The following is a 23,141-nucleotide window of genomic DNA, read 5'->3' as shown; positions in this document are numbered from 1 at the left end:
TCTATGTATTTCTCTTCAAAACACAATTTGTCATGATTCTACAACTGCTCCCTCTCCCCCTGTCCCGTTCTGCAGTAATGTGGAGTGTGTGAAGTTGCTTCTGAGCAGCGGTGGGGACCACAACCGGAGGGACAAGTGTGGCAGGTGAGTTCTCTTAGAGGACAGGTAGAAGGGTGGGCAGGTCTGAGGTAAGGGCAGATGAACAGGGCCTTAGTGGGACAGTGAAGTGATGTGTATAGATGATGTTGAAAGCTGGTTCTAACTGGAAACTAAAAGGAGACAAGGACTTCCTCTCTTCAGTTCCTGTGTAGGTGTGTTTGTGTGGCCAGAGCAATTTCCCCTCAACTCTGACTCAACATTTGATCAAATCAAAGTTTATTGGTCGCGTACACAGATGAGCAGGTGCTATGGCAGGTGCAGTGAAATGCTTATGTTACTAGCTCCAACAAAACATTAGAATGTCTCGCAAATACACAAATCATAGAAGAAATCTAAACAATCAAAGTTAGATATATTAGTGAGCATGTGTGAGAATGCAGAATATAAATATGTGCTGTGTATAGATAGTATATCAGTATTTCATCATACTAATATTGAGATGCACCCCCCACCCCCCCTTTTTTCCCTCAGAACAGCCTCATTTCGTGGACTCTACAAGGTGTCAAAATTGTTCCACAGGGATTCTGGCCCATGTTGACTCCAATGATTCCCACAGTTGTGTCAAGTTGACTGGATGTCCTTTAGGTGGTGGACCATTCTTGATACACACGGGAAACTGTTGATTGTGAAAAACCCAGCAGCGTTGCAGTTCTTGACACAAACCGGTGTGCCTGGCACCTACTACCCTGTTCAAAGGCACTTAAATATTTTGTTTTGCCCATTCACCCTCTGAATGGCACACACACAAACATGTCTCGATTGTCTCAAGGCTTAAAAATCCTTCTTCAACCTGTTTCCTCTCCTTCATCGATACTGATTGAAGTGGATTTCAATAAAGGATCACAGCTTTCACCTGGATTCACCTGTTCAGTCTGTCATGGAAAGAGCAAGCGTTCTTAAAGCTGCAATATCAAATCACTGTGGACGACCCAACCAAATTCATATAGAAAAGGGCGTAATAGATCTGTCATTCTCATTGAAAGCAAGTCTAAGAAGAGGTAGATGAGTTCTATGTGCGCTCTTTGTATGTTTCCCATTTGAGTTTTTTCAGTTTTGTTCACCAGCCTCAAACAGCTGATAATACATTACTGTTGGTTATGGAAAATATATTTCACAGCGGTTTAGATGGTACAATGATTCTCACAAATACACCTGCTTGTTTTGTCACATAAATTGAAATTATGCAAACTATTAGAATATAGGAACCAGGAAATGGCAGAACGATTTCTGCATAGTGCGTCTTTAATGTTTTGTATACTCAGTGTACATACACAGTGAGTAAACAACAGTATGTAAACAGAATATGAGGTGACCAGTGTTCAATGGCTCTATATTAGGGCTGGGAATTGCCAGGGACCTCACGATAGGATATTGTCACTCTACTTAGGTGCCGATGCAATATGTATTGCGATTCGATACAACGATTTTTATTGTGATTTGATGTTCCAAACATATTGCTCACTGTATGTCTGCTGCAGAGAGACGAGAAAGAGTCATAATAAAAACACCTTTTGATCATTCATGGAAATAAAAGTACTGAAAACATTGACTCACTATTTAAAAAGAAGATGGAGAACAAGCTATAGGATGAAAAATAGTGATGGCTGTCAAACAGTCTGATGTTCTGGGGATAGAAGCTGTCAAACAGTCTGATGTTCTGGGGATAGAAGCTGTCAAACAGTCTGATGGCCTGGGGATAGAAGCTGTTTAACAGTCTGATGGTCTGGGGATAGAAGCTGTTTAACAGTCTGATGGCCTGGGGATAGAAGCTGTTTCTCAGTCTGATGTTCTGGTAATAGAAGCTGTTTAACAGTCTGATGGCCTGGCGATAGAAGCTGTTTCTCAGTCTGATGGTCTGGGGATAGAAGCTGTTTAACAGTCTGATGGTCTGGGGATGGTCTGGGGATAGAAGCTGTTTAACAGTCTGATGGTCTGGAGATAGAAGCTGTTTAACAGTCTGATGGCCTGGGGATAGAATCTGTTTAACAGTCTGATGGTCTGGGGATAGAAGCTGTTTAACAGTCTGATGGTCTGGGGATAGAAGCTATTTAACAGTCTGATGGTCTGGGGATAGAAGCTGTTTCTCAGTCTGATGGTCTGGGGATAGAAGCTGTTTAACAGTCTGATGGCCTGGGGATAGAAGCTATTTAACAGTCTGATGGTCTGGGGATAGAAGCTATTTAACAGTCTGATGGTCTGGGGATAGAAGCTATTTAACATTCTGATGGTCCTGAGATAGAAGCTGTTTAACAGTCTGATGTTCTGGAGATAGAAGCTGTTTCTCAGTCTGATGGTCTGGGGATAGAAGCTGTTTCTCAGTCTGATGGTCTGGGGATAGAAGCTATTTAACAGTCTGATGGTCTGGGGATAGAAGCTGTTTAACAGTCTGATGTTCTGGAGATAGAAGCTGTTTCTCAGTCTGATGTTCTGGGGATAGAAGCTATTTAACAGTCTGATGGTCTGGGGATAGAAGCTGTTTCTCAGTCTGATGGTCTGGGGATAGAAGCTGTTTAACAGTCTGATGGTCTGGGGATAGAAGCTGTTTAACAGTCTGATGGTCTGGGGATAGAAGCTGTTTAACAGTCTGATGGTCTGGGGATAGAAGCTGTTTAACAGTCTGATGTTCTGGGGATAGAATCTGTTTAACAGTCTGATGGTCTGGGGATAGAAGCTGTTTAACAGTCTGATGGTCTGGGGATAGAAGCTATTTAACAGTCTGATGGTCTGGGGATAGAAGCTGTTTCTCAGTCTGATGGTCTGGGGATAGAAGCTGTTTAACAGTCTGATGGCCTGGGGATAGAAGCTGTTTAACAGTCTGATGGTCTGGGGATAGAAGCTGTTTAACAGTCTGATGGCCTGGGGATAGAAGCTATTTAACAGTCTGATGGTCTGGGGATAGAAGCTATTTAACAGTCTGATGGTCTGGGGATAGAAGCTATTTAACAGTCTGATGGTCTGGGGATAGAAGCTGTTTAACAGTCTGATGGCCTGGGGATAGAAGCTGTTTCTCAGTCTGATGGTCTGGGGATAGAAGCTATTTAACAGTCTGATGGTCTGGGGATAGAAGCTGTTTAACAGTCTGATGGTCTGGGGATAGAAGCTGTTTAACAGTCTGATGTTCTGGAGATAGAAGCTGTTTCTCAGTCTGATGGTCTGGGGATATAAGCTATTTAACAGTCTGATGGTCTGGGGATAGAAGCTATTTAACAGTCTGATTGTCTGGAGATAGAAGCTGTTTAACAGTCTGATGTTCTGGAGATAGAAGCTATTTAACAGTCTGATGGTCTGGGGATAGTAGCTGTTTAACAGTCTGATGGTCTGGGGATAGAAGCTGTTTAACAGTCTGATGGTCTGGTTTAACAGTCTGATAGAAGCTGTTTAACAGTCTGATGGTCTGGGGATAGAAGCTATTTCTCAGTCTCTCGGTCCCAGCTGTGATGCACCCGTACTGTCTCTGTCAGATGGTAGCAGAGGGAACAGACCGTGGCTCAGGTGGCTGAGATTCTTAATGATCTTCTTGACCTTCCTTTGACACAGTCCTGTAAATGCCCTGGAGGATAGGCAGCGTGGCCCCAGTCTGATGGTCTGGGGATAGACCACGCCTCCCTCTGGAGAGTCATGCGGTTGAGGGCGATGCAGTTGTCGTACCATGCAGTGATACAGCCCGACAGAATGCTCTCAATGGTTCATCTGTAGAAGTTCCTGAGGGTCTTAGGGGGAATGCCAAATTTTGGCGGTTGTGCCTTCTTCACCACGGTGTCAGTGTACCCTCTGTGTTGAGGATCAGCATAGTGGAGGTGTTGTTACCTAGCTACCCTCTGTGTTGAGGATCAGCATGGTGGAGGTGTTGTTGCCTAGCTACCCTCTGTGTTGAGGATCAGCATAGTGGAGGTGTTGTTGCCTAGTTACCCTATTTACATTTACATTTAAGTCATTTAGCAGACGCTCTTATCCAGAGCGACTTGTGTTGAGGATCAGCATAGTGGAGGTGTTTATGTCTACCCTTTGTGTTGAAGATCAGCATAGTGATGTTGTTGTCTACCCTGTGTTGAGGATCAGCGTAGTGGAGGTGTTGTTACCTAGCTACCCTCTGTGTTGAGGATCAGCATAGTGGAGGTGTTGTTGCCTAGCTACCCTCTGTGTTGAGGATCAGCATAGTGGAGGTGTTGTTGCCTAGCTACCCTCTGTGTTGAGGATCAGCATAGTGGAGGTGTTGTTGCCTAGCTACCCTCTGTGTTGAGGATCAGCATAGTGGAGGTGTTGTTGTCTACCCTCTGTGTTGAGGATCAGCATGGTGGAGGTGTTGTTGCCTAGCTACCCTCTGTGTTGAGGATCAGCATAGTGGAGGTGTTGTTGTCTACCCTCTGTGTTGAGGATCAGCATGGTGGAGGTGTTGTTGCCTAGCTACCCTCTGTGTTGAGGATCAGCATAGTGGAGGTGTTGTTGCCTAGCTACCCTATGTGTTGAGGATCAGCATAGTGGAGGTGTTTATGTATACCCTTTGTGTTGAAGATCAGCATAGTGATGTTGTTGTCTACCCTGTGTTGAGGATCAGCGTAGTGGAGGTGTTGTTGCCTAGCTACCCTCTGTGTTGAGGATCAGCATAGTGGAGGTGTTGTTGCCTAGCTACCCTATGTGTTGAGGATCAGCGTAGTGGAGGTGTTGTTGCCTAGCTACCCTCTGTGTTGAGGATCAGCATGGTGGAGGTGTTGTTGCCTAGCTACCCTCTGTGTTGAGGATCAGCATAGTGGAGGTGTTGTTGCCTAGCTACCCTATGTGTTGAGGATCAGCATAGTGGAGGTGTTTATGTATACCCTTTGTGTTGAAGATCAGCATAGTGATGTTGTTGTCTACCCTGTGTTGAGGATCAGCGTAGTGGAGGTGTTGTTGCCTAGCTACCCTCTGTGTTGAGGATCAGCATAGTGGAGGTGTTGTTGCCTAGCTACCCTCTGTGTTGAGGATCAGCATAGTGGAGGTGTTGTTGCCTAGCTACCCTATGTGTTGAGGATCAGCATAGTGGAGGTGTTTATGTATACCCTTTGTGTTGAAGATCAGCATAGTGATGTTGTCTACCCTGTGTTGAGGATCAGCGTAGTGGAGGTGTTGTTGCCTAGCTACCCTCTGTGTTGAGGATCAGCATAGTGGAGGTGTTGTTGCCTAGCTACCCTATGTGTTGAGGATCAGCGTAGTGGAGGTGTTGTTGCCTAGCTACCCTCTGTGTTGAGGATCAGCATGGTGGAGGTGTTGTTGCCTAGCTACCCTCTGTGTTGAGGATCAGCATAGTGGAGGTGTTGTTGCCCAGCTACCCTATGTGTTGAGGATCAGCATAGTGGAGGTGTTTATGTATACCCTTTGTGTTGAAAATCAGCATAGTGATGTTGTTGTCTACCCTGTGTTGAGGATCAGCGTAGTGGAGGTGTTGTTGCCTAGCTACCCTCTGTGTTGAGGATCAGCATAGTGGAGGTGTTGTTGCCTAGCTACCCTATGTGTTGAGGATCAGCATAGTGGAGGTGTTGTTGCCTAGCTACCCTCTGTGTTGAGGATCAGCATAGTGGAGGTGTTGTTGCCTAGCTACCCTCTGTGTTGAGGATCAGCATAGTGGAGGTGTTGTTGCCTAGCTACCCTCTGTGTTGAGGATCAGCATAGTGGAGGTGTTGTTGCCTAACCTCTGTGTTGAGAATTAGCGTAGTAGAGGTGTTGTTGCCAGCTACTCTTTAATCTACTCTTCTTCATTTTTTGGGGCTCCAGTAAGTTTGTGTGACTCAACTCAATGTGCTAGCGTATAACACTGTCCTTCTGTGTGTGTGTGTCTAACTGTGTGTCGCTCCCTCTCCAGGACCTCTCTCCACTATGCGGCAGCCAGTCGTCACTACCAGTGCCTGGAGACCCTTGTGTCGTGTGGGACCTGCATTAATGCCACTGACCAGTGGGGGCGCTCTGCTTTGCACTACGCTGCTGCCTCCGACCTGGACAGAAGGTGAGCTTCACTAATCAGACTTGGGGACGAATCCTAACTTCCACTTAAGATTTCAATTCCGATATAGTCATGCATTGATGTAAATGGGAGACTAAGTGAAAATGTTACTTAAATGGATGTTAGGATTCGCCCCATAGTGACCATACATTGATGATACCATTAGTACCTGTGACTCATGTTACAATTTGATATTATAAACTGCATGTAAATTCAGTTATCGATCAGAGGTTAAAGACTACAATATTGAGCTGGTTCCTATATGCTGCTATCTATAATATGTAATCAAAAGACTAACGGACAGTCGGGCCCCTGAGGCCAGGTCAAACTAGCTGTGTGGTTTTTGGTGGTGACCATAGAGATCCTGTTAAATTGTTAGAGATGCTATGTCCCTTCAACCTTCAAAACTCCAGAATGAGTTGAAAATGGCAGCCATATTGATCAGGGAGAAATCCAAACCAGTCTAATGGAATATATTATTATTATCATTTTATTTCACCTTTATTTAACCAGGTAGGCCAGTTGAGAACAAGTTCTCATTTACAACTACGACATGGCCAAGATAAAGCAAAGCAGTGCGACAAAAATAACAACACAGAGTTACACATGAGATAAACAAATGTACAGTCAATAACACAATAGAAGAAAAAAACATCTGTATACAGTGTGTGCAAATTAATTAAGGAGGTAAGGCAATAAATAGGCCAATAGTGGCAAAGTAATTGCCGTTTATCAATATACACTGGAGTGATAGATGTGCAGATGAAGATGTGCAAGTAGATATACTGGTGTGCAAAAGAGCAGAAAAACAAAAACGGGGATGAGGTAGGTAGTTGGTTGGATGGGCTATTTACAGATGGGCTGTGTACAGCTGCAGTGATCGGTAAGCTGCTCTGACAGCTGGCGCTCAAAGTTAGTGAGGGAGATAGAAGTCTCCAACTTCAGTGATTTTTGTAATTCATTCCAGTCATTGGCAGCAGAGAACTAGAAGGAAAGGCGCCCAAAGTAGGAGTTGGCTTTGGGGATGACCAGTGAAATATACCTGCTGGAGCACGTGCTACGGGTGGATGTTGCTATGGTGACCAGTGCACTGAGATAAGGCGGAGCTTTACCTAGCAAAGACTTATAGATGACCTGATCTAAAATATTGTCACATAATTATAAATACAGTTTATATGGGTTTTATACACATTTTCTGTATAAATAGCCTCTAAAATATATGTACACTGACCATAACTGTCAAAATGTTGTGTTTTCTTGGAAAGCTGTGAGTGCTATTATATGATGCAAATTCAGTACTTGTTGCATTTACAACTTAATTCCTATCATCAAGTGATTTCAGACAGTGTCTGGCTGTGGATTGACTGCACTGTTTCAATGGAATGTTATTCTAATTCCTAATTCTATGGTAGTGACCATCTCCGGAAGCTAGACAACCAAGGAACTCCCTGTTTCCATGGATACCTGAGGTAATTCTGAGGTGCCGGTTGAATAGGTGTCTGGATGTTCGGCAGCAGACTGTTCAGTGTTCACACCCCTGATTGTTTCCATTCCAGGAAACTCAGAGAAGCACTGCTGGAGACGCTATATGACCCTGAATAATCAGATGGAAAGGGTTTGGGGAGGGTTTCCCTGGGGCCCCCATTGAGGATGTCTTAATCGTTCTCTGTTGTGTGTGTTGTGAAGGCGACGTCAGGCTCTGGAGCCAGAAAGTGAAGGGGTGCAGGCAGAGAAGGAGAAAGAGGCTGCACTGTGAGTAAACTATTTTATTTCTATGAGTATTACTGCCTCTATCTGGGCATACAGGTAGTCAGTCAGCACAGATTATGGATCAGTGCAAGCCGTGCCTATGGTTCTGACTGTTTGAGAAAGTCCCTCTCTTCTCTTTCTTTCTCTCTTTCTCTACTCTGTGCACACAGACCAGTTTAGACAGACAATATCTTCTGTCATTGTCTCTCTCGCTCATCTTGTTGGATTAACCATTGCGTATGTCAAATCAAACAAAAAAATATGTCACGTGCGCCGAATACAACATGTGAAGTGCTAAACCTTAGTGAAATGCTTACTTACAGGCTCTAACCAATAGTGCAAAAAAAGGTATTAGGTGAACAATAGGTAGGTAAGAAAAACCACACAATGCAAATAGTCCGGGTAGCCATTTGATTACCTGTTCAGGAGTCTTATGGCTTGGGGGTAAAAACTGTTGAGAAGCCTTTTTGATACGCTGCCGATTCTGCAGGTTTTCCTACTTACAAAGCATGTAGAGGTCTGTAATTTTTTATCATAGGTACACTTCAACTGTGAGAGACGGAATCTAAAACAAAAATCCAGAAAATCACATTGTATTATTTTTAAGTAATTAATTTGCATGACATAAGTATTTGATACATCAGAAAAGCAGAACTTAAGAAACCTCCATACAGACCTTCTCCAGATCCTTCAGGTTTCGGGGCTGTCGCTGGGCAATATGGACTTTCAGGTCCCTCCAAATATATTCTATTGGGTTCAGGTCTGGAGACTGGCTAGGCCACTCCAGGACCTTGAGATGCTTCTTACGGAGCCACTCCTTAGTTGCCCTGGCTGTGTGTTTCGGGTCGTTGTCATGCTGGAAGATCCAGCCACGACCCATCTTCAATGCTCTCACTGAGGGAAGGAGGTTGTTGGCCAAGATCTTGCGATACGTGGCCCCATCCATCCTCCCCTCAATACGGTGCAATCGTCCTCTCCCCTTTGCAGAAAAGCATCCCAAAAGAATGATGTTTCCACCTCCATGCTTCACGGTTGGGATGTTGTTCTTCGGGTTGTACTCATCCTTCTTCTTCCTCCAAACACGGCGAGTGGAGTTTAGACCGAAAAGCTCTATTTTTGTCTCTTCAGACCACATGACCTTCTCCCATTCCTCCTCTGGATCATCCAGGTGGTCATTGGCAAACTTCAGACGGGCCTGGACATGCGCTGGCTTGAGCAGGGGACCTTGCGTGCGCTGCAAGATTTTAATCCATGACGGCGTAGTGCGTTACTAATGGTTTTCTTTGAGACTGTGGTCCCAGCATTCTTCAGGTCATTGACCAGGTCCTGCCATGTAGTTCTGGGCTGATCCCTCACCTTCCTCATGATCATTGATGCCCCACGAGGTGAGATCTTGCATGGAGCCCCAGACCGAGGGTGATTAACCGTCATCTTGAACTTCTTCCATTTTCTAATTATTGCGCCAACAGTTGTTGCCTTCTCACTAAGCTGCTTGCCTATTTCTACAATTTTATCCCTGATGTCCTTACACAGCTGGTCTTGGCCATTGTGGAGAGGTTGGAGTCTGTTTGATTGAGTGTGTGGACAGGTGTCTTTTATACAGGTAACGAGTGGAGAACAGGAGGGATTCTTAAAGAAAAAGTAACAAGTCTGTGAGAGCCGGAATTCTTACTGGTTGGTAGGTGATCAAATACTTATGTCATGCAATAAAATGCAAATGAATTACTTAAAAATCATACGTGATTTTCTGGATTTTTGTTTTATATTCAGTCTCTCACAGTTGAAGTGTACCTATGATACAAATGACAGACCTCTACATGCTTTGTAAGTAGGAAAACCTGCAAAATCGGCAGTATATCAAATACTTGTTCTCCCCACTGTAGTTGTTCCTTTTGTCCAGGTGGGAAAGGGCAGAGTGGAGTGCAATAGAGATCGCATCATCTGTGGATCTGGTTGGGCGGTATGCAAATTGGAGTGGGTCTAGAGTTTCTGGGATAATAGTGTTGTGAGCCATTACCAACCGTTCAAAGCACTTCATGGCTACGGACGTGAGTGCTACGGGTCGGTAGTCATTTAGGCAGGTTGCCTTTGTGTTCTTGGGCACAGGGACTATGGTGGTCTGCTTGAATCATGTTGATATGTCTATAAAACATCTTTCTCTCATATCCTCTCTGTCTGAGGCGTTTTTAAGAACATATTGAAGTGTGTGTGTCTGACAATATTGTATGTTTGTGTAATAGATGTTTAGAATTCCTTTTGCAAAGTGGTGCTACTGCCTCTCTGAAGGATAAGCAGGGCTACAGTCCTGTCCACTATGCTGCAGCCTATGGCCACAGACACTGCCTGGAGCTGGTGAGTGCATGCACGCTCATGCTACATGCTAGTCAACAATGTATCTGTGTGTAGAACTTCAACTTCACAAGATACCATAAATATACACAGCTCACAAATACCACTTATGGAATTGAAATGATTTGTTTTGATGTCATCTGTGGTTGTGGTTTTAGCTGTTGGACAGAGACGAGAGTCACCAGGAGCCCCCAGACTTTCTGGGTGCCAGGAGCCCCCTGCACCTCGCTGTGAGTCATTATCACATATCCACTCTAGCCATGCATAATCACACACACTGCCATGCAGTGCATTATAATTGGGTGATCTTGTGACCTGAGCAGGAAAAACCTATAGTTTTTAATGGTCATGGCACGTGGTCAGAAAAAACAGATAACTAGCGTTATCATGTACAGAGCCTTCAGAAAGTATTCACACCCCTTGACTTATTCCACATTTTGTTGTGTTACAGCCTGAATTCAAAATGGATTAAATAAAACATCTCACCCATCTACACAAAATACCCCATAATGACAAATTGTAAAAACATTTTTTTGTAATTTAGCAAATTTATTGAATTTGAAATACAGAAATATATAATTTACATCTAGTGCATAAAGAAAGTATTCAGACCCCTTCCTTTTCCCCACATTTTGTTACGTTACAGCCTTATTCTAATATTGATAACATACATTTTTTTCTTCATCAATTTACACACAATGCCCCATAATGACAAAGCAAAAACGGCACCAACACGTTTCTGCAGCATTGAGGTCCCCAAGAACAGTGGCCTCCATCATTCTTAAATGGAAGAAGTTTGGAACCACCAAGACTCTTCTTAGAGCTGGCCACCCGGCCAAACTGAGCAGTCGGGGGAGAAGGGCCTTGGTTAGAGAGGTGACCAAGAACCCAATGGTCACTCTGACAGAGCTCCTGAGTTCCTCTGAGATGGGAGAACCTTCCAGAAGGACAACCATCTCTGCAGAACTCCACCAATCAGGCCTTTATGGTTGAGTTGCCAGACAGAAGCCACTCCTCAGTAAAAGGCACATGACAGCCCACTTGGAGTTTGCCAAAAGGCACATAAAGGACTCTCAGACCATGAGAAACAAAATGCTCTGGTCTGATGAAACCAAGATTGAACTCTTTGGCCTGAATGCCAAACGTCACATCTGGAAGAAACCTGGCACCATCCCTATGGTGAAGCATGGTGGTGGCAGCATCATGCTGTGGGGATATTTTTAGTGGCAGGGACTTGAAGACTCGAGGGAAAGATGAACGGAGCAAAGTACAAAGAGATCCTTGATGAAAACCTGCTCTAGAGTGCTCAGACTGGGGCGAAGGTTCATCTTCCAACTGGACAACGACCCAAAGCACACAGCCAAGACAACTCAGGATTGGCTTCGGGACAAGTCTCTAAATGTCCTTGAGTGGAACCAGCCAGAGCCCAGACTTGAACACAATCAAACATCTCTGGAGAGACCTGAAAATACAGTTGAAGTCGGAAGTTTACATACGAGTTTTAATGACTCCAACCTAAGTGTTTTTCAACCACTCCACAAATTTCTTGTTAACAAACTATAGTTTTGGCAAGTCAGTTAAGACCTCTACTTTGTGCATGTAATTTTTCCAACAATTGTCTACAGACAGATTATTTCACTGTATCACAATTCCAGTGGGTCAGAAGTTTATATACACTAAGTTGACTGTGCCTTTAAACAGCTTGTAAAATTCCAGAAAATGATGTCATGACTTTCAAAGGTTCTTATAGGCTAATTGACATAATTTGAGTCAATTGCAGATGTACCTGTGGATGTATTTCAAGGCTTACCTTCAAACTCAGTGCCTTTGCTTGACATCATGGGAAAATCAAATGACCTCATCCTTGGGAGCAATTTACAAACGCCTGAAGGTACCACATTCATTTGTACAAACAATAGTACGCAAGTAGAAACACCATGGGACCACGCAGCTGTCATACCGCTCAGGAAGGAGACGTGGTCTGTCTCCTAGAGACCAGGCCGCAGCGTGATAAGCGTCCATCTTTTTTTAATGGAAGAACGAACACTGAACAAAACTAACAAACCGAAAGTGCCTCTATATAACACGAGTGCAGACATGCAACTACACATAGACAATAACCCACAAAAACCAAAATGGAAAATGGCAACCTAAATAGGATCCCCAATCAGAGACAACGATAAACAGCTGTCTCTGATTGGGAGCCAATTCAGGCCACCATAGACCTACATATACCTAGACAATACCAAAACCCCATAGATATACAAAAAAAACCTAGACAAGACCAAAACACACATACCACCCTCGTCATACCCTGACCTAACCAAAATAATAAAGAAAACAAAGATAACTAAGGTCAGGGCGTGACAGCTTGAGAGGATCTGCAGAGAAGAATGGGAGAAACTCCCCAAATACAGGTGTGCCAAGCTTGTAGCGTCATACCCAAGAAGAATCAAGGATGTAATCGCTGCCAAAGGTGCTTCAACAAAGTCTTGAGTAAAGGGTCTGAATACTTTATTTTTTAGACATTTGCAAAATGTTTTTGCTTTGTCGTTATGGGGTATTGTGTGTAGATTGATGAGGAGAAAAAAAAACAATTGAATCAATTTTACTTTAAAGGCTGTAACCTAACAAAATGTGGAACAAGTCAAGGGGTCTGAATACTTCCCGAATGCACTGTAATTATTCACACCCCTGAGTCAATACACATTAGAATCACCTTTGGCAGCGATTACAACTGGGAGTCTTTCTGGGTAAGTCTCTAAAAGCTTTGCATACCTAGATTGTATAATATTTCCACATGATTCTTTTTACAATTTTTCAAGCTCTGTCAAATTGGTTGTTGGTAATTGCTAGACAGCCATTTTCAAGTCTTGCCATAGATTTTCCAGCCAATTTATGTCAAAACGTTAACTAGGAACATTCAATGTTGTCTTTGTAAGCAACTCCAGTGTATATTTGGCCTTGTGTTTTAGGTTATTGTCCTGCTGAAAGGTGAATTTGCCTCCCGGTGTCTGCTGGAGAGCAGACAACCAGGTCTTCCTCCAGGATTTTGCCTGTGCTTAGCTCTGTTTCTGGAATAGCATAACATGATGCAGCCACCACCATGCTTAAAAATATGAAGAGTGGTACTCAGTGACGTGTTTTCTTGGATTTGCCCCAAACATAATGCGTTGTATTCATAGTATTCATAGTATCTTCGGTTTTCTCCTATCACATCCATTAAACTCAGTAACTGTTTTAAAGTCACCATTGGCCTCATGGTGAAATCCCTGTGTGGTTTCCTTCCTCTCCAGCAACTGAGTTAGGAAGATTGTCTGTATCTTTGTAGTGACTGGGTGTATTGATACACCATCCAAATTCTTATTAATAACTTCACCATGCTCAAAAGAATATTCAATGTCTGCTTTTTTTGTTTTTCATCTACCAATAGGTGCCCTTCTTTGCGAGGCATTGGAAAACGTCACTGGTCTTTGTGGTTGAATCTGTGTTTAAAAATGTTCAACTGAGGGACCTTACAGATTATTATATGTGTTGGCTACAGAGATGAGGTAGTCATTCAAAGATGTTAAACACTATTATTGCACACAGAGTGAGTCCATACAACTTATTAAGCAAATTGTTACTCCTGAACTTATTTAGGCTTGCTATAACATTTCATCTTTTCATTTTGAAAAACATAATTCCACTTTCGCGTTATGGGCTGTTGTGTGTAGGCCAGTGATACAAAATCTCAATGTAATCCATTTTAAATTCAGGCTGTAACACAACAAAATGTAAAAAATGTCAAGGGGTGTGAATACTTTCTGAAGGCAGCCATTATCACACATACACACACAGAGTATACATTGCATAGACCGCAGTGTCTTTGCATACCAACAGCTGGTATGTGTGTGTCTGTCTCCCTGTCCCCCAGGCATACCACGGCCATGCACAGGCTCTGGAGGTGTTGCTGCAAGGGGAGAAGGAGGTAGACCAGGGGGACGAGGAAGGTCGTACTCCCCTGGCCCTAGCGGCCCTCAGGGGCCACACTGACTGCGTCCACACCCTTCTCAGCCAGGGGGCTTCGCCACGCACCACGGACACCAACAGGGGACGCACCCCGGTACACCTAGCAGGTAATGGAGGTCACTGTGTGTTTGTGTGTGGGTGTGAGAATTTGAAGTACTCTTTTGATTGGTCTGTGTGCAGTAGTTCTATACTGAGTTTTCTCTCCGTCTTTCCATCTCTCTCTGTCTCTCTGTCTCTGGTTTTCTCTCTTTCCATCTCTCTCTGTCTCTCTGTCTCTGGTTTTCTCTCTTTCCATCTCTCTCTCTCTCTTTCTGTCTCTCTGTCTTTCTATCTTTCCATCTCTTTCTATCTTTCTGTCTCTCTCTGTCTCTGTTTTTCTGTCTCTCTGTCTTTCTATCTTTCTGTCTCTCTCTGTCTCTGTTTTTCTGTCTCTCTCTCTCTCTCTCTCTCTCTCTCTCTCTCTCTCTCTCAATTCAATTCAAGGGGCTTTTATTGGCATGGGAAACATGTGTTAACATTGCCAAAGCAAGTGAGGTAGATAATATATAAAGTGAATATATAAAGTGAAATAAACAATACAAATTAACAGTAAATATTACACACACACAGAAGTTTCAAAACAATAAAGACAATCCAAATGTCATATTATATATATACAGTGTTTTAACAATGTACAAATGGTTAAAGGACACAATATAAAATCTCTCTCTCTCTCTCTCTCTCTCTCTCTCTCTCTCTCTCTCTCTCTCTCTCAATTCAAGGGGCTTTATTGGCATGGGAAACATATATTAACATTGCCAAAGCAAGTGAAGTAGATAATATACAAAAGTAAAATAAACAATAAAAATGAACAGTAAACATTACACTCACAAAAGTTCTAAAATAATTAAGATAAGCATAAATATGGGTTGTATTTACAGTGGTGTTTGTTCTTCACTGGTTGACCTTTTCTTGTGGCAACAGGTCACACATCTTGCTGCTGTAATGGCACACTGTGGTATTTCACACAGTAGATATGGGAGTTTATCAAAATCGTGTTTGTTTTATAATTCTTTGTGGATCTGTGTAATTGAGGGAAATATGTGTCTCTAATATAGTCATACATTTGGCAGGAGGTAAGGAAGTGCAGCTCAGTTTCCACCTAATTGTGTGGGCAGTGTGCACATAGCCTGTCTTCTCTTGAGAGCCAGGTCTGCCTACGATGGCCTTTCTCCATAACAAGGCTATGCTCACTGAGTCTGTACATAGTCAAAGCTTTCCTTAAGTTTGGGTCAGTCATAGTGGTCAGGTATTCTGCCACTGTGTACTCTCTGTTTAGGGCCAAATAGCATTCTAGTTTGCTCAGTTGTTTTGTTAATTCTTTCCAATCTGTCAAGTAATTATCTTTTTGTTTTCTCATGATTTGGTTGGGTCTAACTGTGTTGCTGTTCTGGGGCTCTGTGGGGTGTGTTTGTGTTTGTGAACAGAGCCCCAGGACCAGCTTGCTTAGGGGACTCTTCTCCAGGTTCATCTCTCTATAGGCGATGGCTTTGTTATGGAAGGTTTGGGAATCGCTTCCTTTTAGGTGGTTGTAGAATTTAATGGCTATTTTCTGGATTTTGATAATTAGCGATTATCGGGTTAATTCTGCTCTGAGTGCATTATTTGGTGTTTTACGTTGTACACGGAGGATATTTTTTTCAGAATTCTGCATGCAGAGTCTCAATTTGGCGTTTGTCCCTTTTTGTGAATTCTCTCTCTCTCTGTCTGTCTCTGTCTTTCTGTCTGTTTCTCTCTCTGTCTCTATCTTTCTCTCTCTCTGTGTCTGTCTCTGTCTTTCTGTCTGTTTCTCTCTCTGTCTCTATCTTTCTGTCTCTCTGTCTCTGTCTTTCTGTCTGTTTCTCTCTCTGTCTCTATCTTTCTGTCTCTCTGTCTGTCTCTGTCTTTCTGTCTGTTTCTCTCTCTGTCTCTATCTTTCTGTCTCTCTGTCTTTCTGTCTGTTTCTCTCTCTGTCTCTATCTTTCTGTCTCTCTGTGTCTGTGTCTCTGTCTGTTTCTCTCTCTGTCTCTATCTTTCTCTCTCTCTGTGTCTGTCTCTGTCTTTCTGTCTGTTTCTCTCTCTGTTTCTATCTTTCTGTCTCTCTGTCTCTGTCTTTCTGTCTGTTTCTCTCTCTGTCTCTATCTTTCTGTCTCTCTGTGTCTGTCTCTGTCTTTCTGTCTGTTTCTCTCTCTGTCTCTATCTTTCTCACTCTCTGTGTCTGTCTCTGTCTTTCTGTCTGTTTCTCTCTCTGTCTCTATCTTTCTGTCTCTCTGTGTCTGTCTCTGTCTTTCTGTCTGTTTCTCTCTCTGTCTCTATCTTTCTGTCTCTCTGTGTCTGTCTCTGTCTTTCTGTCTGTTTCTCTCTCTGTCTCTATCTTTCTGTCTCTCTGTCTCTCTCTGTCTTTCTGTCTGTTTCTCTCTCTGTCTCTATCTTTCTGTCTGTTTCTCTCTCTGTCTCTATCTTTCTGTCTCTCTGTGTCTGTCTCTGTCTTTCTGTCTGTTTCTCTCTCTGTCTCTATCTTTCTGTCTGTCTGTTTCTCTGTCTTTCTGTCTGTTTCTCTCTCTGTCTCTATCTTTCTGTCTCTCTGTGTCTGTCTCTGTCTCTCTGTCTGTTTCTCTCTCTGTCTCTATCTTTCTGTCTCTCTGTGTCTGTCTTTCTGTCTGTTTCTCTCTCTGTCTCTATCTTTCTGTCTCTCTGTGTCTGTCTCTGTCTTTCTGTCTGTTTCTCTCTCTGTCTCTATCTTTCTGTCTCTCTGTCTCTGTCTTTCTGTCTGTTTCTCTCTCTGTCTCTATCTTTCTGTCTGTCTGTTTCTCTGTCTTTCTGTCTGTTTCTCTCTCTGTCTCTATCTTTCTGTCTCTCTCTGTCTGTCTCTGTCTCTCTGTCTGTTTCTCTCTCTGTCTTTCTGTCTGTTTCTATCTTCTCTATCTTTCTCTCTGTGTCTGTCTCTGTCTTTCTGTCTGTTTCTCTCTCTGTCTCTATCTTTCTGTCTCTCTGTCTCTGTCTTTCTGTCTGTTTCTCTCTCTGTCTCTATCTTTCTCTCTCTCTGTGTCTGTCTCTGTCTTTCTGTCTGTTTCTCTCTCTGTCTCTATCTTTCTGTCTCTCTGTGTCTGTCTGTTTCTCTCTCTGTCTCTATCTTTCTGTCTCTCTGTGTCTGTCTCTGTCTTTCTGTCTGTTTCTCTCTCTGTCTCTATCTTTCTGTCTCTCTGTCTGTCTCTGTCTTTCTGTCTGTTTCTCTCTCTGTCTCTATCTTTCTGTCTGTCTGTTTCTCTGTCTTTCTGTCTGTTTCTCTCTCTGTCTCTATCTTTCTGTCTCTCTGTGTCTGTCTCTGTCTCTCTGTCTGTTTCTCTCTCTGTCTCTATCTTTCTGTCTCTCTGTCTGTCTCTGTCTTTCTGTCTGTTTCTCTCTCTGTCTCTATCTTTCTGTCTCTCTGTCTGTCTCTGTCTTTCTGTCTGTTTCTCTCTCTGTCTCTATCTTTCTGTCTCTCTGTGTCTGTCTCTGTCTTTCTGTCTGTTTCTCTGTCTTTCTGTCTGTTTCTCTCTCTGTCTCTATCTTTCTGTCTCTCTGTGTCTGTCTCTGTCTTTCTGTCTGTTTCTCTCTGTCTGTCTCTGTCTTTCTGTCTGTTTCTCTCTCTGTCTCTATCTTTCTGTCTCTCTGTCTGTCTCTGTCTTTCTGTCTGTTTCTCTCTCTGTCTCTATCTTTCTGTCTCTCTGTGTCTGTCTCTGTCTTTCTGTCTGTTTCTCTCTCTGTCTCTATCTTTCTGTCTGTCTGTTTCTCTGTCTTTCTGTCTGTTTCTCTCTGTCTCTGTCTGTCTGTCTGTCTCTCTGTCTCTGTCTGTCTGTCTGTTTCCCTTGTTCTCATCTCTCTCCTTCTCTGTCCTCAGTGATGAATGGTCATACGTCGTGTGTACGCCTCCTTCTGGACGACCAGGATAGTGCAGACCTGGTGGACACTACAGACTCTCAGGGACAGTGAGTTTACTGATCTGTAGGGACTGGATGGGTTTAAATAAAATGGCCATGTCTTGCTCTCACCTTTCTCTCTGATAGGCAAGGTAGAAATGTGGCCCTATTGCTTATACCTATCCCGTCTTTTCAGATGTGATTGGATGGATGTAAGCAACATGGCAAACATTCTACCTAGCCTTGTAATACTCGTAGGTGGGGCTAGGGGTTGGGAATGGGGATGTGTCTACCGATCCATTTGTCCTGCTGTGACTGTCCCCTCTCTGTCCCTGTCAGGACTCCTCTGATGCTTGCGGTGGCAGGGGGACATGTGGATGCTGTGTCTCTGCTGCTGGAGAGAGAGGCTGCTGTAGATACAGCAGACAACCATGGCCTGACCGCCCTGCACCTCGGGGTGGGTGTGTGTATTCACTGTACATGTATGTATGTGCGTGCGTGTGCGCGCGTGTGTTTGTATGGCTGTAAATGTCTGTGACTTCACATGACTGTGATTGTACTGAATTCTGAGGAGCTTGTAAGAACGGGATCTCTTTGTCCAGTCTAAAAGTTTAAAGGTGAACTCTGTCTCTCTCTTTGTTTCCTTCCGTCTCTCTCTCACTCCTCTCTCCCTTCCACTCTCCCAGTTGCTGTGTGGTCAGGAGGAGTGTGTTCAGTGTCTGTTGGAGCAGGAGGCATCTGTGTTGCTGGGGGACTCCAGGGGCCGAACAGCCCTCCATCTGGCTGCAGCGAAGGGCCACGCATCCTGGCTCGCTGAGCTGCTGAGTATGGCCTGTTCTGAACTGCCCACGCCCCCCCTCCGAGACCACCAAGGGTACACCCCCCTGCACTGGGCCTGCTACTATGGTCAGTTACTAAACCACCCCCCTGCACTGGGCCTGCTACTATGGTCAGTTACTAAACTTGGCCATGTTCTGTTATAATCTCTACCCGGCACAGCCAGAAGAGGACTGGCCACCCCACATAGCCTGGTTCCTCTCTAGGTTTCTTCCTAGGTTTTGGCCTTTCTAGGGAGTTTTTCCTAGCCACCGTGCTTTTACACCTGCATTGCTTGCTGTTTGGGGTTTTAGGCTGGGTTTCTGTACAGCACTTTGTGATATCAGCTGATGTAAGAAGGGCTTTATAAATACATTTGATTTGATTTGATTTGATTTAAACCACCCTACTGCACTGGGCCTTCTACTATGGTCAGTTACTAAACCAACTTACTGCACTGGGCCTGGTACTATGGTCAGTTACTAAACCAACTTACTGCACTAGGCCTGCTACTATGGTCAGTTACTAAACCAACCTACTGCACTGGGCCTGCTACTATGGTCAGTTACTAAACCAACTTACTGCACTGGGCCTGCTACTATGGTCAGTTACTAAACCAACTTACTGCACTGGGCCTGCTACTATGGTCAGTTACTAAACCAACCTAGTGCACTGGGCCTGCTACTATGGTCAGTTACTAAACCAACCTACTGCAGTCCTGCCTCTAACCATGGCTTTGTAGTCCAAATCTCATTCAATGTTCCTGAGGGATTTTGCCTCAATGCATACCTTTTATGTGTAATGTATTTTACGTGGAATATCTTTTATGTGGAATAACTTTCATGTGGAATAATTTTTACGTGTGTATCTTCTACTGATCTTGTTTGTGTGTCCAGGTCACGAGGGCTGTGTGGAGGTACTGCTGGAGCAGAAAGGTTGTCCCTGTATCGACGGGAACCCCTTCACTCCTCTGCACTGTGCTGTGTAAGTCTATACATTTATTGTCCTTATTGATCAAATATATAATGCACAGTGTTGCCCATAGACCTCAGTGTTGACTATAGACCTGTGTTGACTATAGACCTCAGTGTTGACTATAGACTTCAGTGTTGGCTATAGACCTCAGTGTTGTCTATTAGACCTCAGTGTTGGCTATAGACCTCAGTGTTGTCTATTAGACCTCAGTGTTGACTATTAGAGCTGAATGTTGACTTTTAGACCTCTGTGTTGACTATTAGACCTCAGTGTTGACTATTTGACCTCAGTGTTGCCCATAGACCACTGTGTTGACTATTAGACCTCAGTGTTGACTATTAGACCTCAGTGTTGACTATTAGACCCCTGTGTTGACTATAGACCTCAGTGTTGACTATAAGACTTCATTGTTGATTATTAGATCTCAGTGTTGACTATTAGACCCCTGTGTTGACTGTAGACCTGTGTTAACTATTAGACCTCAGTGTTGACTGTGTTTTACCTTATGGATCTCAGTGTTTACATTCTGTTTTGGTTCTCAGGGTGAATGATCATGAACCCTGTGCCTCACTACTGCTGGAAGCCATGGGATCAGACATGGCCAGCTGTAAGGATGCTAAGGATCGGTAGGTCATCAGATAGCTGTATATCACACAGCCTGTCCTCAGTTTCAATCATTCAATTTCAATCCTCAATCTCAATCACTCATTTCCATGTTTTTTTTGTTCTCTATTCTTCCTTCTGTTCATTTTCCTCTCCTCACATATCCCTCCCCCCCTCCATCTCTCAGGACTCCACTCCATGCTGCAGCGTTCTCTGGTCATGTGGACTGTGTTCAGCTGCTTCTGGCCCATGATGCACCTGTGGATGCTGTGGACCAATCAGGGCGCAGTGCGCTGATGATGGCTGCAGAGAAGGGAAGAGTCGGGACTGTAGAGGTGCTGCTGACCAGTGCCAACGCCAGCCTGAGGTTGGTGGACCAGAATGGTAACACCGCGCTCCACCTGGCCTGCAGTAGCGTGAGTGTCCACTAGGGGGATTGATCTCCCAATTTCATTGACTTGACATTTGTACCATATTCAAACTCCATATTTACACATAGTGTATTATATATGAAAAGAATGTAACATTTATTTGGCTTCACTATCTTCCTCTCTTCTTCCCTTCGTCTCTTCACTCTATTCATCTCTTCCTTCCTCTTCCTCTCTCAGGGAAAGGAGGACTGTGTACTATTCATCCTGGAGAGGCTGAAGGACACTGTTCTCATAGGTTCCACCAACGCAGCACTGCAGACGTAAGTGTTCATCAGAGATAGGCCATGGTTAATCTCAGAGCTGTGCGCTAGCTACATCAATTTACTTCTGGGGTGCGAGTGTCTAGATTTAGTCCCTCCCAACTACAGAACCACCACAAACCTTCTGATTGGTCTGTCCCTGCCAGGCCCCTCCACCTAGCGGCCCATAGCGGTCTGAAGCAGGCTGTCCAGGAGCTGCTGTCCAGGGGGGCCAGTGTTCAGACGTTGGATGAGAACGGTAGGTCTACACATCTGGGCCCGGTTCCCCAAAAGCATCTTAAGGTTAAGTTAATGTTAGAACCATAGGGTCCTATGGCTCTACCGATGAACTTAACCTAAAGATACTTTTGGGAAAACCGCGACCTGGTCTGGGCATGAACCGGTACCAGTGTGTTAAAGGGATCTAACTGCATGCTGCTTTTATATTAGCTGTCTGTGGTGTTAGCATGTCTATGTAGCTAGCTCCAGCTGTCTATGGTTCTGTGGTGTTGGCATGTCTATGTAGCTAGCTCCAGCTGTCTATGGTTCTGTGGTGTTGGCATGTCTATGTAGCTAGCTCCAGCTGTCTATGGTTCTGTGGTGTTAGCATGTCTATGTAGCTAGCTCCAGCTGTCTATGGTTCTGTGGTGTTGGCATGTCTATGTAGCTGTTACAGGCATGTTCTGTGGTGTTGGCATGTCTATGTAGTTAGTTACAGCTGTCTGTGGTTCTGTGGTGTTGGCATGTCTATGTAGCTAGTTACAGCTGTCTGTGGTTCTGTGGTGTTGGCATGTCTATGTAGCTAGTTACAGCTGTCTGTGGTTCTGTGGTGTTAGCATGTCTATGTAGCTAGCTACAGCTGTCTGTGCTCTGGTAGGCTAGAGGTATCTATGCAGCTTCCTGGTTTGTAGCTATCTGTCCCAGCCCCACCTGTCCAGTAATGTCATTAAGGCCGGGACGTTTTCCTGACACTTGTCACCTGACTAGGAAAAACTCAAGGCCCTTGTCATTATGTTCAGCGATTTAGGTTTGTATTCCTGTGTAGTGTCTGGGCTGGTTGTGTACTGTCTGGTGTCTGGGCTGGCTGGCTGTATACTGTCTGGTATCTGGGCTGGCTGGGTACTGTCTGGTATCTGGCTAGGTACTGTCTGGTGTCTGGGCTGGCTGGGTACTGTCTGGTGTCTGGGCTGGCTGTGTACTGTCTGATATCTGGGCTGGCTGTGTACTGTCTGGTATCTGGGCTGGCTGTGTACTGTCTGGTATCTGGCTAGGTACTGTCTGATATCTGGGCTGGTTGTGTACTGTCTGTCTGGTGTCTGGGCTGGCTGTGTACTGTCTGATATCTGGGCTGGCTGGGTACTGTCTGGTGTCTGAGCTGGCTGGGTACTGTCTGGTGTCTGGGCTGGCTGTGTACTGTCTGGTGTCTGGGCTGGCTGGGTACTGTCTGGTGTCTGGGCTGGCTGGGTACTGTCTGGTGTCTGGGCTGGCTGTGTACTGTCTGGTATCTGGGCTGGCTGTGTACTGTCTGGTATCTGGGCTGGCTGTGTATCTGGGCTGGTATCTGCTAGGTACTGTCTGGTATCTGGGCTGGTTGTGTACTGTCTGTCTGGTGTCTGGGCTGGCTGTGTACTGTCTGATATCTGGGCTGGCTGGGTACTGTCTGGTGTCTGGGCTGGCTGGGTACTGTCTGGTGTCTGGGCTGGCTGGGTACTGTCTGGTGTCTGGGCTGGTTGTGTACTGTCTGTCTGGTGTCTGGGCTGGCTGTGTACTGTCTGATATCTGGGCTGGCTGGGTACTGTCTGGTGTCTGGGCTGGCTGGGTACTGTCTGGTGTCTGGGCTGGCTGGGTACTGTCTGGTGTCTGGGCTGGCTGGGTACTGTCTGGTGTTTGGGCTGGCTGGGTACTGTCTGGTGTCTGG

At 44.5% G+C, this 23,141-nt stretch overlaps 1 protein-coding gene across 3 annotated transcripts in view; it reads left to right on the top strand.

Moving 5' to 3' along the window:
* LOC115110535 (serine/threonine-protein phosphatase 6 regulatory ankyrin repeat subunit B-like) overlaps nt 1–23,141 on the top strand; it is a 53,975-nt gene that overhangs the window by 29,699 nt on the left and 1,135 nt on the right. For all 3 annotated transcript variants that reach the window (XM_029636286.2, XM_065018789.1, XM_065018796.1), the window contains 14 exons: nt 76–144; nt 5,996–6,136; nt 7,820–7,885; nt 10,123–10,234; nt 10,390–10,461; nt 14,148–14,349; nt 18,141–18,228; nt 18,499–18,616; nt 18,846–19,065; nt 19,872–19,959; nt 20,493–20,576; nt 20,741–20,969; nt 21,162–21,244; nt 21,391–21,482. In XM_029636286.2, coding sequence (XP_029492146.1) covers nt 76–144; nt 5,996–6,136; nt 7,820–7,885; nt 10,123–10,234; nt 10,390–10,461; nt 14,148–14,349; nt 18,141–18,228; nt 18,499–18,616; nt 18,846–19,065; nt 19,872–19,959; nt 20,493–20,576; nt 20,741–20,969; nt 21,162–21,244; nt 21,391–21,482 — 1,664 coding nt within the window. The remainder of the gene's footprint in view (nt 1–75; nt 145–5,995; nt 6,137–7,819; nt 7,886–10,122; nt 10,235–10,389; nt 10,462–14,147; nt 14,350–18,140; nt 18,229–18,498; nt 18,617–18,845; nt 19,066–19,871; nt 19,960–20,492; nt 20,577–20,740; nt 20,970–21,161; nt 21,245–21,390; nt 21,483–23,141) is intronic.

The sequence above is a fragment of the Oncorhynchus nerka genome, linkage group LG1, assembly GCF_034236695.1.
Source record: "Oncorhynchus nerka isolate Pitt River linkage group LG1, Oner_Uvic_2.0, whole genome shotgun sequence".
NCBI lineage: Eukaryota > Metazoa > Chordata > Actinopteri > Salmoniformes > Salmonidae > Oncorhynchus > Oncorhynchus nerka.
This window is presented reverse-complemented; position numbering and strand designations above follow the sequence as displayed.